The following is a 16,562-nucleotide window of genomic DNA, read 5'->3' as shown; positions in this document are numbered from 1 at the left end:
ACTGCTATCTGTGCAAAAAATACACCCAACTGGTCGCGCTTTCACTTTCTCTCTCCTAACACTGACCTATTTCCCTAATTAATGTTTAAAACGACCTAAAGTCCTAATTAAAAAAAAGCCTATAGCCCTTATTTAGCGATATATACATACATACATATATATTATTTTAACGAATATATATAGTTATAAATTTTAAGAATAAATTTATTATCCGCAAAATTTTAAAAACATTAACATATTTGAGGTTAAAGTATATTATAAATTTTTATACTCAACGAACACTTTTATTTTTAAAATTTTAATTTTTTGATTTTTCAAATTTTGTTAAAATCATTGATGTAACATCAAAAAAAAAATATTTTATAGCCACATAAACAAATTTGATATTATAAAGTAGCTGAATTTAATATAAGATGTTGAACGAGGTTAAGAATAAAACTTAAATGTTCAAATCCAAAATAAAAGTAATGAACTAAATTGTAAAGGTATGAAAAGTAAAGTAACTTAGAACATATTTTACCCTATATTTAAATATAACATGATCCCAATATTCCCAGACATCCAACCAATAACTGCGAACTAGCAGAACACAGAACTGAAGAGAGATGGGGATTTCGCAATCGGCGTCGAAGCGAGTGACCTCCGCATTAGTCAACTCGTCCCAATTCAACTCAGCCTGCGACTCAGTCTACAGTCAATGCCTCTCCCTTACCCAAGAAGCCTACCCCGGAGTCTTCCCTTATCAGCTCTTGAACGCCGCCGCTAACCTCCATCAACACCTCACTTCCCTCCGCCCTCACTCTCTCATTCTCCGTTGGGTCCCTCATCCTCCCGCTCGCTCCCAAGTCGATTCTGCGTTCCGGTTCGTAACTCGCCACCAGGATAATCCCCGGAGCGATGAAGAAGCACTTCTCCTGGATTCCTCCGACTTCAGGGAATGGGCAGTGGTTTTATTCAGTGATGCCGTCGTGGGAAACGCTGGAAAGGCAGTTTTGCAGCGAGTGCCGGTTGGGGTTTTGGGTATTGCGGGGATTGGCGCGGCGGCGAGGACGGGGAAAGAGGTTGTTGGGGCAGCGATTGGAGTGTACGCGCTTGGTGTGGCTACTTCAATTTACCTTAGCTTGTCTGGTTAGTTTGTAAATTGGCTTTTCAATTAAAGTAGTAAACAATATTAGATAATGTAATTGTTGGGTGGAGAAATTGCAGCATTTGTGAAGTAATAATTAAATAATAGACTGTCCCTCCATTTTTATTTTGAGAGAAAAACAAGAGGAGTGATAAGCTTTCTCAAGTAATTCAATTTTATAAGTTGAAGTTTTATTTGAAGATTTTTATATATATATATTTTAAAAATCTTAAATTATTTATTGATTTGATATATAAAACAGAATAATTAGTCAATTTATTTCAAATAAAATTGTAGGAATCAAATTAAATAAATGTGTAAAGGTTAATGACTAAACACACACCAAAAACAACATTTAGACATAATTTTAATAAAAAAGACTATTTTGTTTATTCATTTTAGTAGGAGGATCAAACTGCAATATAAATGTAATGATCTGATTTTCGTCAATATCGAAACGAGTACAAAATTAAAAGATAGAAATATTAGTAATTAATTAAATTGAATAATCAAAATAGTTACAAAGGGACCAAAACAAATGAAAATTGATTTAGGATTTCGCAAGGGCTTAAGTGGCAATTTAATCAAGGACTCAAATGAAATTGGACCATAATCAAGGCTTGGCTAGTGTTGAGACCTGATCACCACGTCCATCTCTACTTACTTGCTTAATAGTGTAAACATTGATTAAATTATAAGTCAGTGGGAGAGAGAGAATTAATATGTTTCTACATCTTGAACCGAATATGAGAGAAACAAAGGAAGCTTGGTTGTACTTCCATTAAATAGTTTTTGTATTTTTGGAAATTTAAGTAAATTGTAATTGTTGAATAAGCCATAAAACTAGGAAATGGATGATTTTTAAGCTTACTTTGAGTGGGATACATGTTAAAAATGAAATTGTTAAGGAAGTTGTTGTATTATTATGGACCAAATTGTAAAGAGTGAAAGCTTTTGAAAGTAAATGCTATAGATTGATAGTTTGAGGTTTCTAGAGAATAAATACGAAGTTGGATTTTGATTCGATCGGGTAAATAATGAGATATGAGCATTTCGAATATTAAGGTTAAAAAGAGACTTATTTGTAAAGTATGTAATTATGCTTGATTTTGCTTATGTTTTAATTGATTGTGAAATTAATACTATTTCATAAATGGATTATTGAATGTAGCTTAAATGAGGTCGAATTGTCGAGGATCAAAGGTGAAAACGGGCGACGACTAGCGAGATTGATTTGTGCAAGCATAATTTGATTTCCTTAAGACATAAATTTCAAGTAACTAGCATATAAAAGTATAAGTTTATACATTATAAATAATAGAATGAAATTGACATTCTCTTGTTGAAATTGTTCAAATTATTCATGGAAAGAGGTTGATAGGTAATGGTTAAAGTTATAATATTCTAATCGGTTATATGCATATGTGTTAATATATATACATAAGTGATTCATGAGGAAGAATGATAAGTTATAACTATGCTATTCATGTAGCTTAGTATACTAAGATGGAATTTAGGATAACTTAATCATGGTAAGAACTAATTTTAGCTATGCTAAGTTGGTTGATTTTGAGCGCATTTGTTGTAAGTACAAATATGCATATATTTATCACATGATTGAGATTGTGGAAGTGTTTGGTGATGAATGCAAATAGTGTTTGGTGTTGAATGCAGATAATGTTTGTGCTTAATCTTGTGAAAGGTAAGATCTAATAATTTGATATTTTGCTAAACTATGAATGTTAATAGAAGTATGATTACAATTTTGACATTTTATGATTGTGAAATTATAATGAAATAAGTGAATGCTATGTAAAAAATATGATTGAATACATGAGAGACATGTGGAAGTATGATAATGATATGCACATGATATGAAAATGCCATGTAATTAGTAATGACATTTGAACTTGTATACATTGATATGATGAATTCCCTATTAAATGGTCTCAGATAGAGTTCAGGTATAGTTGGCATGCCATAGGATTAGTTATACGGGAATTTTTTTGATTTATACCGATGAGGCATTGGATGCATATTACTTCGGGCGTATCGATGATACATTGGGTGCAATTTATATTGGTGTGATGGTAGGATACTCTATGTATCCATCTTGAGTCTTTATCTTGTTTTAGGGGCCATAAACTATGTACTATGTGATTGACAATGCTACTTGATATGTAAAATGTTGGGAAATGTGTCCATATTATATAGTAAACATGTAATTGTTTTCTATGTACTTGAACGATAAATAAATAAATAAAATTAGTTTCACATTTCACTATTATGTCTTTTGTGTTTCTGTCTTTCATGTTTTGCATGCATAGCGAAATTGTGACAAACAAATATTAACTCATCGATTGTCTAAATTCAAACTGATGATAAGTGGCACTATAAGAACGTTTACATTGAGAGAAAAATAACTTACTTCAGTTGATAATCCAAATGATTTCGTAATCTTGTAAAAGAATCAAAGTGAGCATTTGATTCAAATACTTAGAAGGATTATTATGTCTTCTACAATTCCAACTGAGGAGATGACTAGTCTTGCCTATCAGAGTAGTTGACTCCACAGGTAGAGACATAGATGTATTCATTGGAAGAATGATACATTAGATTAGGCCTAAGATGAATTAATTTTGAATTTGTTTGTGAACTAATTTACTTGTGACGTTCATGGTGTGATTTACCTAAATCCTGAATTAGTCACTGACCATGCATATGTAACTCATGTGCTTTGATATAAGTGGAGGCTTATTCTCTAAAGATGATCGTGTAACACCCTTAATCTGAATCCGTCATCGGATTAGGGTTACGAAGCATTACCGATCAAAACACAGTTTAAAATAGTTATTCAACACAATTCAAGCACAAAGTAATATAATCTCCTTTACAATTTTTTTTCTACAAGTCAAATTCGTATATTTGAATCACATAGTCAACCAAAATCAATAATGCTTTTCTAGTCATTCCACATATACGAATCATGCTTCAATATTCAACTATATCAATATCATTGATCTAATCAAATTACTAACCAACCAACAATCATCAAAATCATAGTGCACGTGCTTCATAAATACAAAGTTCGAACCATGTGATCATCAATTACATGGCATTTGAATACCTAAATCATAATCAAACATAATTCATCTCATAAACCAAGCATACATTAAGACATCCTTTAGTATAATTTCATGCCTTTAACTAAATACTAAACATACCAATTCCACCATTCAATATTAAGCTAAACATACTATTTCATAACCTAATACAAACATCAACATGTCACTTATAACTATATATATAACCAACAAAACATACCTAAAACATAGTCATTAGTCACCATTTAGAATCGTACCTAAATAACCAATACACAATCAATATATATTCATCATATAACATATAGGAACATACACCATAAGTCAAAAAAAAGAACCATCCATCATTTACCTCATTACTCAAACCAGATTATATGACCATCCACCACACCAGATATACCATATAACATACTTCTAAAATGAGCTAATTACATGGCCTAATATACACGAACATTAGCATCATTATCAAGTCATTTTCGCATGGCTATATATATACAGATCAAAATGAACCATATCGAAATTAGCCTATACATGCCACACGTCAAAGGTACAAACTCTTAAAGTACCTAAATAGCGATCGATAGTGTGACGATGTTCCTTGACGATCCCTGAACTCGAGCTAGCTTTATATATCTATAAAATAGAAAAAAAATACACAAAGTAAGCTTTGAAAGCTTAGTAAGTTATAAGCAAATAATTCATCACAAGAACATATATAATTCAATTCGAAATAGGCCAAATTTAACTAATCTCATACAAATATACAATCATTTTTCTCATATAATCCAAATTACCACAGTAAGTAACTTTACATACCTTATATTTTTTTCAATGAACATATAAACCTCATACGTACCTGAATCATTTAGCTCAATTTCACATTCAGACTCATTTTAACATTTCCTGTTAAACCATTCGAAATTGTGAAGGATACTCAGAAACACATATATCACATACAGTGCCATATCCCAGATATGGTCTTACATGTTATCACATATCATGCCTTTGTCCCAGATAGGGTCTTACATGAATCATATACGGTGCCAATGTCCCAAACATGGTCTTACACACAATCTTATATCGATGCCAATGTTCCAGACATGGTCTTACACGAAACCACACCTCTAAAGTCCTAATGTCATGACTTACGTATCCTATACTATTTTTATGGCTTATACGAGGCTTTCGGACGTCGTAATTCAATCAATTCAAGCTTGAAACAGGTCATCCCATGCTCAGTTCAATTCAAAAACATATATATATATTTGTATATAAAATTGAATTTAAGAGCATTTATTTACTTATGAACTTACCTCGTTCAGAAACGAACGGATCGGAACGACTATTCGACAACTTTCGACTTTCCCCGACCTAACTCCGGTTTCTTTCTTTCTTGATCTAAATCAATTAACATTTAACTTATTTAATCACATATCCATTTAATTTCATCCAAAAACACATAAATGGGCGGTTTGCTCTTTATCCCCTAAAATTTCACATTTTCTCAATTTAGTCCCTATTTCAAAACAACACAAAATACACATAATTTCATTAAACCCATGCTTGGCTGAATCTTCCCTAGGTCCCTAGCAGCCCATTAATTCCATTTATTTCACATTCCAACCCCTCAATTTGCAAATTTCACAAATAAATCCCTAATTTAGATTTTCATCAAAAATCACTTTATAAAATATGAAAAATCTAACATCAAATATTCATATTTCATCATTAAACATCAAAGAACACATAAAATCCTCAATGGAAACTATCAAAATCTTTAACAGTTTTGAAATCGAAGACACGGGCTAACTAGTTCTAGCTGCAACGATCACAAAAATGTAGAAATCATTAAAAACGGAGTTAAAACTGTACCTATTTGAGAAAAAACACCATGGCCGAATGTCAAGCTCTTAAGTTGATGTTTGAAACCCTATTTTTGGTTGTAAATGGATGGAAGATGATGATATTTGGCTTTGTTTTATTTATTATTAACTTAATTACCTATTTACCCTTTTACCCTTTAAAAACATTAATAATAACACCAATTGCCACTCCATTATCATCAAATATCTCATAAATGGAATATTTACTACATAAAGACCTTCACTTTTAAGATCTATAGCTATTTGATACCTTTAGCTTATAGAACACAACTTTTACGCTTTATGCGATTTAGTCCTTTTTATTGAATTAAACACTTAAATGATAAAATTTCTTTTCAAAAATTTCACACAACTCTGATATCATGCTGTAAATATTAAAATAATAATAAAATAAATTTTATGAGCCCAAATTTGTGGTTCCAAAACCACTATTTTGATTTAGCTGAAACTAAGCTGTTACAACTCTCCCCATTATAGATTTTCATCCCCGAACATCTTTCCAGTGAATAGGTTTGAATATTGCTCTCTTATAGCATCCTCAGGTTCCCACGTAGCTTCTTCAACCCCGTGTCGATTCCATAAGACTTTCACTAATGAAAATTTCTTATTTTTCAGTTCTTTAACCTCGCGACCTAAAACTTGGATCGGTTCTTTTTTGTATGTCATATCAGATTGAATCTCAATCTTAGACTGGGAAATCACATGTGAGGGATCGGATCGATATCGTCAAAGCATCGATACATGAACATACATTATGAACTTTTTCTAATTCAGGTGGCAACAACAATCTTTAAGCAACCGGCCCGATACGCTTGATAATTTCATACAGCCCAATGAATCTCGGACCTAACTTGCCTTTTCTGCCAAATCTAAGTATTTTTTTCCATGGATATGCTTTAAAAAACACTCGATCTCCAATCTGCAACTCAATATCTTTTCGTTTCAAGTCTGCGTACAATTTTTGACGATCTGACGCTACTTTCAGACTATCACGAATCACGAATCACTTTCTGTTCAGTCTCTTTAATCAAATCAACCCCGGGAATCTTATTCTCACTAAGTTTAGTCCAGTACAAAGGTGTTTGGCATTTATGACCATATAAAGGTTTGTAAGGTGCTATTTTAATATTGAATTGAAAGCTGTTATTATACGCAAATTCAATCAACGGCAAATACTTTTCCCACGTACCTTCAAACTCAAGAACGCAACATCGTAACATATCCTCAAGTATCTGACTAACTCGCTCGGATTGTCCATCCGTCTGTGGGTGAAAAGCAGTACTGAGGTATAGCTTTGTACCTAGTGCATCTTGCAGTTTCTTCCAAAACCACGATGTGAACCTCGAATCTCTATCTGAAACAATAGAAATAGGTACTTTGTGCAATCTCACAACCTCGGAAATATACAACTCAACTAACTTATCAAGAGAATAGCCCGTTCATTCTGGAATGAAATGAGCTGATTTCGTCAATCTGTCAACTATAACCCAGATCGTATCTTTCTTTCTCAGAGATGGGGGCAATCCCAACACAAAATCCATAGTCACTCTATCCTATTTCCACTCGGGAATCATAATCGGCTGTAATAAACCAGATGGTACCTGTTGCTCAGCTTTAACTTGCTAACAAATCAAACATTTAGAAATGAACTCTGAGATGTCACGTTTCATACCAGACCACCAGTAAAGTTATTTCAGATTGTTATACATTTTCGTGCTTCCAAGATGAACAGACAAATGACTACTATGAGCTTTATTTAAAATCATCTGAATCAACTTTGAATTTCTCGATACACATATTCGGCCTCTGAATCTTAAACAATAATTAGCATCAACTCGAAACTCTGAATCAGAATTCAGATCACATTGAGCCTATTTTGCTAACAATTCATAATCAACTTTCTGAGCTTCACAAATCTGCTGCATAAATAACGGTCTTGCTTTCAACTTAGCTATAATCGAGCCATCATCAGATAGAGCCAACTGAGTATTCATTGTACGTAGAGCAAAAAAAGATTTCTAACTTAAAGCATCAACAATAACATTGGCCTTTCCCGGATGGTAGTCAACCACTAGCTCGTAATCTTTTAACAATTCCAACCATCTTCGCTGTCGTAGATTTAGATATTTCTGAGTCATCAAATATTTAAGCTCTTGTGATCAGAATAAACATGACATTTCTCACCGAACAGATAGTGATGCCAAATCTTCAACGCGAACACGATAGATGCTAATTCCAAATCGTGCGTTGGGTAATTATTTTCATGCGGCTTTAATTGTCTCGAGGCATAAGCTATGACTTTGCCTTTCTGAATCAAAACACAGCCCAGTCCATTCAACGATGCATCACCATAGATTACGAATTCTTTACCCGATTCTGGCTTTACTAACACTGGAGCTTCAATCAAAAGAGCTTTCAGCTGATCAAAACTTTTCTGGCACTTGTCCGACCACTCGAACTTAACATCTTTCTGAAGTAGTCTTGTCAACTGAGTTGTAATCATTGAGAAACCTTTTACGAATCATCTATAATAAACTACGAGTCCCAGAAAGCTTCGGACTTTGGATACATTTTCAAGAGGCTTCTAATCCAATATTGCCAAAATTTTACTCGTATCGACTCTTTAACACCCCAAACTTAGCCTAGATATTATGGTTGGATCTGGCGATGTCACATGGAATGGGATTTGAAGACAAGATTGTCGAGTTAAAACCGTTACAGTTAGTTAGCTTTTATTTAATTCGAAAAAATAAGTACTAGTTGATTTGCTTTAGAACTTGTCTCTTAGCGAAAGCTTTTGTAACTGATTAATTTAGGGAAAATCGTTTCTATTTATAAAAACCTTAGTTTTTAGAAAAATCGTGTTTTGTTGAGTTATAGTTTTAAAAAAATTCATAAAAATAGTATAAAGTCTCAAATTTAAAGCCAACCAGTCCATAGTCCAAAACTTACATCAAAAACCCCAAATAAGTAATAAATTCTAGACATTAACAAAAAACAGTCTAACATTTATGTGTGGCCATCGTCGAGTCCTCTACAGTACTGACTCGTCAAGTCCGGGGACTACCTATACAGATTAAACAGAAAAAGGGCGAGTTTTCGTAAACTCAGTGTGTAATCCCCACAGAAAACATGCATACAATTATTCAACAGCATTCAGTTAGATATAGTCTGGGGCTTGGGCCTATCACAAAATCAGTTTGGGCCTTAGCCCGTTCAGATACAGTAATAGAAATACATTAAGGCCTTGGCCCATATAAGATACAAAATGCAGATACAGTAAATCAGAATCCTACCCACTAGCCTCTACACACCATCTCCGTCCAACCCTACACACCATGTGGGGATTAAATCAACCCACCCATCCCTACACACCATGCTGTACTGAAATGCGGCACATAATTAGAAGGTTGCAGCTGAGCTACCAGATAACAGGCTTAATAGCCTTTCAGACACTTCCTCCAAATATCATCAACCCACCCCGATGCAATGCGACCTGCAAAATATGTCATGCCATTATGCACTTAATAGTACATACATTCAGATATCATAATTCATGATCGGTATAGAGATCAGATAGACAGATCACACATATAGGGGTCTAAGTAAAACTTACCAACCCTACAATAGGCCCACAGTCGACTTGGGTGATCCGTGCAACCTTACAGAACATTTTAGAAAAATGGGCTCACACGGCCATGTAATAACCCAAATTTTCCTGGCCCACAAACATTTAAATAAAAAATATTTAAAGCCAAATAAAAATTAAAATTCCAATAATATCAGTCCAATGGTTTAGACCCTAGTCAGACAATGGTTTCGTACCACAAATTCGAGTCAAAAAATATTTTAATATTATTTTCCGTGCTTATAGTATGTGAATTGACATGTGTGAAATTTTCGTGATTTAATTTATCCGTTTGTGTGCTTAATTTGTGAAAAAAACTTAATCGCATAAAATGCAAAAGTGACTTGCTAATTGTTAAAGTACTATATTTCTATAGCTTTCATCATGTGGGGCCTTATGTTGAAATTATACCATTGAAATTATGGACGGGCATAAAAGCCTAAGACTAGTGGATTTTAAATGAAATTATAAAGGTTAAAAATGGAAATTGATAATTAAATAATGAAATAAGAAAATAAAAGCATGAAAATAGGCCATTATGTTCATCTTTAGCCGATATTCACAAGAAAAGAAAATAAAAAGACTAAGCTAGGGTTTGACTTTGATATTTGGTGATTAAGGTATGTGTTTTGATCCATTTTTGATAATTTTTATGTTTTTGTGATTGTTGTTTAGCATTTTATTAAGCCCATGCCTCAATTTTTTATTTTGATGAAGATTGTAAGTTAAGAAATTGATGAATTTGTAAGTTTCGTGATGTTAATTGATGAATTATGACAGATAGGTGTTGGATTAATATGTTTTATATTGAGATTTTTGATGAATTTGAGTATTTTGTGTTAAATTATGAAAATAAAAAATTGAGGGGCTAAAATGTGAAATAAATGAAATATGTGGGCTTATATGAGCTAAAGGAATATTCGGCCAAGCTAGGATATTGTTAAATTATGTGTATTTTGTGTTTTGTGAAATAAGGCTAAATTGTGAAAAATACAAATTTTAGGGGCTAAAGTGTAAATTTCCCTAATTATGTGTTTATGGTTTGAATTGAATAAAATGTGTTATTAAATAGCTACATTTTAATTTATTTAGATCAAGAATAAAAGAAAACAGAATTAAATCGGGGGAAATCAAAAGTGGTCGAGTAGTCGATTTCATCTGTTCGTCTGTATCCGAGGTAAGTTTGTAAGTGAATAATTGATGTTAAATTAAATGTATTTATTTTATACATAGCTGAATTGAAATGTATGTATGTATACTACAATGCTGAATTGTATTTAACATAGGATAATTAATTACGAGTTTAATTCGATTAATTTATGACATCCGAAAGACATACGAACCTTAGGAATGCTGAAATGTGATATCGTGTAATACCACGTTTGGGACGTTGGCATCGATTTGAGATTTACGTGTAAGACCATGTCTGGGACATTGGCTTCGTATATGATTACATGTAAGACCCTGTCTAGGACAGTGACATCGTTATTTGATTACATGTAAGACCACGTCTAGGACGTTGGCATTGTACGAGCCTTTTAAGCCGTCCAAGTATCTTTTCTTTGAATCTGAATGGTATAATGGGAATTTATATGGAAAAATCGAATGTGAGTTTGAATTAAGGAATTCAGGTATGTTTGAGTTATACGAAGTTGAAAGTAAAGGTAAGTATTATGTATAATATGAAAATGTGAATTAATCACTTAAATATGAGTATATATGTATGTGTACAAGATTAGTAGAATTCGGTCTACTTGTATAACTTATGTGTTTTTTGAAAAATTAATTGCTTACAACTTACTAAGCTATTTAAGCTTACTGTGTGTTTGTTCATTCATTATTTTATAGATTTTGGAAGCTAGTTACGAGCTTAGGGATCATCAAGTAAGTCCATCACACTATCGATCTTTATCTCGATATTTTGAAAGTCGAAACTTTAAACATATGGCATATATAGGCTAGTACTCGTCTTGTTTAGTCATGAAGTGTGTATATATTTAGCCATGCGAAGATGGCTTAATCTTGATTTTAATACTTATGTGTATTCGGTTATGGTAATAGCTTATTAGGAAAGTATATAAATCATTATGCATTTATATGTGTGGCATTTGGTTATAATGTTAAAGTTTGTGTATATACATATGGTTAGAGTTTGAACCTATTTTGAAAGTATGTTATTAGTATATATGTTTGGGATGTTGGTTATAATTCGGTAAAGAGAAATGGTAAGTAGGTTAAATAGTTGGTTTGATAGTTAGCTAATTTTAGAAGTATAAGTTGTGGAATAATTTTGAATGGTGGATAATTTGATTACATATATATAAATAGGTATAGGACAGGTTGTATACATGTTGGTATGTGATGGTCAATTTTGGTTAGTTAAAGGTTGGATTTTATTTAGGTGTATAATGCTATATACGAGTTAATAGTAGTATGGCCACATTAATTTGATTATTTATTAGTGATAATTTGCTATGTCTAGGCAAGTATTCGGTTTACAAATGGGTTAATTTGGTTGATCACATGATTATGTTATAAGCATGATTATATTCGGCTATTAATAGGTAAGATTAATAATTATATGCCTATGGTATCATTGGTTGTGGAATTATCTTTCTATAAATGTTAGGAAAATGACATAATTTAGTTTATGAATGAATGGTAAATCTTGTATCAATGAAGTAGTTAACCTTGTTGACTGAATAGACAAGGAATGAATTAGAAAACATGTGTATTTTGGCATGATACGTAGCTCTTGAAAATTTGGTATGTTTGACTCATAAAATTTATATAGGATATGGCTAATAATAGTCAAATAAGTAATGCATGAATGGCATATAGTTTTATATTGTATCTTGATAGCCGAATAGAGGATAGAACGAATGGCAAAGTGTGCACTTGATCATGCTTGAATGATTTATTTCGATGTGGTTAATTGTACAAAGGTTTTAATGTTTAATGTAAAATGCTTGAACATTACGAAGTGGTTAATACCACATTTGTCTATGGACATTAAGCCGTGTATAAGCATGTACAGAATTATGAATTAAAGTATTTAATTTATAATAGATATTCGAATACTATTGAGGTGTTGGGCTTATAATTCGAGTAATATGTTTTGTAAAGCATATATATTTTGTATAGCTTTGAGATATGTCTAATCATTTGAAAATGTGATTATATTTATGGTATGGATTCAGATAAAATTTCTGAGGTGTTGATTTGTATTTATAATATGAGTATTAACGAATGATTAACCTTTAATTAGCTATATGCTTTATATATATATGAATATGACTTGCAATAATGTTCGAATCTGTGTGGGTTCGGTAATACCTAGTGACCCTAATTCGAAAATGGATATGGGTTAAGGGTGTTACACGATTGGTCCCTCCGCTAGCTAAACAAAAGCTCGATTGGACTACATTTGAATTAGAAGAAAATTCTACGACTTTGGATATAATTTAATTGAGTCGATTTATTCGATTTGGAATTAAATTAAGGGATCGTGAGATTTGTTCAACTAGAGAATTTAATTAAAAATTTTCTTGAAAATTTAATTTGAAAAATCTAAGTGATTTTTGAGAAAATTAATTTTGATTAAGTAAAATGAAATTAATCAAATTAATTAAAATTAATATGACATTTTTGGAAATTAATTTTCAAGTCAGAAAATTTGCCTAATGGGTAATTGAACTTGAAAATTAGACCTAAGATTGAAATTTGGGCCCAAGAACCCAAAATCGAGACCTAAAAACTGATCGAACTGGACCTGGTATGTTAAACTAGGTCGATAGTCCAACCGATGGTAGGACCGGACTGGTCGAGTCTGTCAGAACGCCGGCACCCCCACGGCGCAACAAAAATTAATACATCCGGTGATCCAAACCATGGATCCATGTATGAGAAATGAATCGGGGTGAAATAAATTTTCGAAATAACCGAATCTTTAAACTGAATAGGCAGTGGCGCCTCGGCAATGAGTATTCTGTTCTACAATCGAACCAAGCCGCAACCTTTAGTGACTTCGACCTCTACACAATCCACCCAGTTGACAATGAACGGAAGAAATCCTCAAAACTGTTATTTTTGAAGAAGACTTTGCTTGACAGCTGCTAGACTCTTTAAGCAAAGGAAAAATGGGATTTTATATTTTTTAGGGTTTTTTTCCTTAAAAAAAACTCTCTCTCCTCCCTCTTATAATTGGTATATCTGTATATAATGAATCATAATTCATTAAATAAATTAAATAAATATAACAATGTTTTAAGCCGAAAATTATAATTACATTAATTATAATAATGATTTCGATAAACTATATTTATTTGAATTTATATACGAACCAAAATCATATAATATGTTCTCATTATGTGTACAACAACCTTGTGCATATAATATGTTCGATATTTGATTACCCAATTAAATTAATTCTACAATTAATTTAATTCATGTGACAACCAAACACAATACCAACTATATTTTATTCTGTTCATTTCAACCATAGGGTGTGACCTTGTAGGTTATTGTAACGTTAGTAGTAATACTAGAACGATTCTATTGTTACAAACAATGAGTGGCATCTAGCAATGCAACATTGCTACCTAAGTTACAAGAAACCTTGATTCGACATAACCTTTTTGCGATTAACCTTTCATGCATTAATCCTTAAGTCCTTTATCTCTGGGTTGGACACAAGTCATGGAATAGTCACACTTGCATAGCCCATCCATGTTCCTTGATATCTTGAGTAGACTATGATATACTAATAAGTACGACATCTCATATCAGCTTATTTGAGCATGGATATGCATTTCTAGTCTCACTCAATCAAGTGGCCTAAGATATTACTCCCATTATGTAGAAGGGACTTATCCTATATCGATCAACCATATCCCTCTACATAGATCATGGTATATCCAACATCAGCCTTTATGGAATAACCAGTTACGGTGTGCGTTTGACTATATAAAAATATACAACTCACGATGTTGGGATAATGATGATCTCAAGTCTGAGGATCATATACAGATTAATCACTATGAGTAATGTTGTGACAATTACATAATAATCTAAGAAACATACTCATAACGGGTCAATCCAATATGTTGTTCTTTAACATCCATATTCATGCATTGATTTTCACACTCCATATCAATGACAACTCTTTATCATCAATCAACTACATGTTAGTCTTAACGCATTAGTGTTGTCCTAGCCAACAATAATACTTGACTAATGACCCATTTTTAAGAATAATCATATTATTCTCAGGACATTATTATAAAACAGTTTATTTATACACACAGAAAAGAAACTGAAATAATAATGGTAACGCCTTATATTAATAAACATGATAAATCAAGTATGTTATTACAACCATCTCATGATTGATCTTTGGGCATACTCTAACAATCTCCCACTAGCACTAAGACCAATGACTCATATATCTAATACCAAGTGACTTAGTGTGACGATCATGCTTCTGTTTTGTCAGAGGCTTGGTCAGGGGATCAGCAATGTTATCATCTGTAGGTACTTTGCATATCTCTACATCCCCTCGATTGATAATCTCTTGAATAAGATGGTAGCACCTAAGTATATATTTGTATCGCTGGTGAGATCTAGGTTCTTTAGCTTGTACAATGGCTCCATTGTTATCACATCGGAGTTCTATAGCATCTAATATGCTAGGCACAACCCCTAGTTCAGTAATGAACTTCTTGATCCAAACTGCTTCCTTTGTTGCCTCACTGGCTGCAATATACTCGGCCTCTGTTGTAGAATTGGCTACTGTACTTTGCTTTGAACTCTTTCAGCTCACAGCACCACCATTAAGGCAAAACACAAAACCTAATTGTGATCGAGAATCGTCCTTGTCGGTTTGGAAGCTGGCATCTGTGTAACCTTTTACACTTAACTCTTCATCCCCTCCATATATTAGGAACGTATCCTTAGTCCTTCTTAAGTACATAAGGATATTCTTGACTGTGGTCTAGTGACCTTCACCAGAATCTACTTGGTACCTGCTCGTCATACTTAAGGCATATGAGACATCTAGACGGGTACATAACATGGCATACATGATAGATCCAATAGCGGAAGCGTATGGAATTTTACTCATGCGTTCTCTCTCTTGTGGAGTTGAAGGACACATTTCCTTCGAGAGTGAAATACCATGTCTCATAGGTAAGAATCCTCTCTTAGATTCCTCCATATTGAACATTTTCAGTACTTTATCTATGTATGTACTTTGGCTTAGACCTAGTAGTCGTCTTGATCTATCTCTATGGATCTTGACTCCTAAGATGTAAGTGGCTTCACCCAAGTCAATAGACTGCGAGGTAGGTATGTCATTTCCTATGATAAGTATGTCATCCACATACAGTACCAAGAATGTTATAGTGCTCCCACTAACTTTCTTGTAAACACATGGCTCATCTTCATTTTTGATAAAACCAAACTCTTTGATTGCATCGTTAAAACGAAGATTCCAACTTCGAGAAGCTTACTTTAATCCATAAATGGATCTTTGTAGCTTACATATCTTTCTAGCATCTTTTGGATTGACAAAACCTTCAGGTTGTGTCATGTACACATCCTCTTCAAGTTTCTCGTTAAGGAAAGTTGTTTTGACGTCCATCTGCCAGATTTCATAGTCATGAAATGCAGCTATGGTGAGCAAGATCCTGATGGATTTGAACATAGCTACAGGAGAAAAGGTTTCATCATAGTCAACACAATAAACTTGGCGAAAACCTTTAGCGACTAATCGCCCCTTGTATGTTTGTACATTCCCATCCATGTCGGTTTTCTTTTTGAAAACC

At 33.0% G+C, this 16,562-nt stretch overlaps 1 protein-coding gene across 1 annotated transcript; it reads left to right on the top strand.

Annotated features, from left to right (window-relative positions):
* The first annotated feature begins 410 nt into the window (after positions 1–410).
* LOC107910282 (uncharacterized) lies at positions 411–1,258 on the top strand. Its single transcript, XM_016838085.2, has one exon. It carries the CDS (start codon positions 606–608, stop codon positions 1,131–1,133), a length of 528 nt encoding a protein of 175 aa, XP_016693574.2. The 5' UTR covers positions 411–605; the 3' UTR covers positions 1,134–1,258.
* Positions 1,259–16,562: the final 15,304 nt, after the last annotated feature.

Source organism: Gossypium hirsutum, chromosome D02, assembly GCF_007990345.1.
Source record: "Gossypium hirsutum isolate 1008001.06 chromosome D02, Gossypium_hirsutum_v2.1, whole genome shotgun sequence".
Lineage (NCBI taxonomy): Eukaryota > Viridiplantae > Streptophyta > Magnoliopsida > Malvales > Malvaceae > Gossypium > Gossypium hirsutum.
This window is presented reverse-complemented; position numbering and strand designations above follow the sequence as displayed.

Excerpts from the sequence above, each read along its gene's own strand:
- LOC107910282 (XM_016838085.2), top strand. The coding sequence starts at position 606 with ATGGGGATTTCGCAATCGGCGTCGAAGCGAGTGACCTCCGCATTAGTC.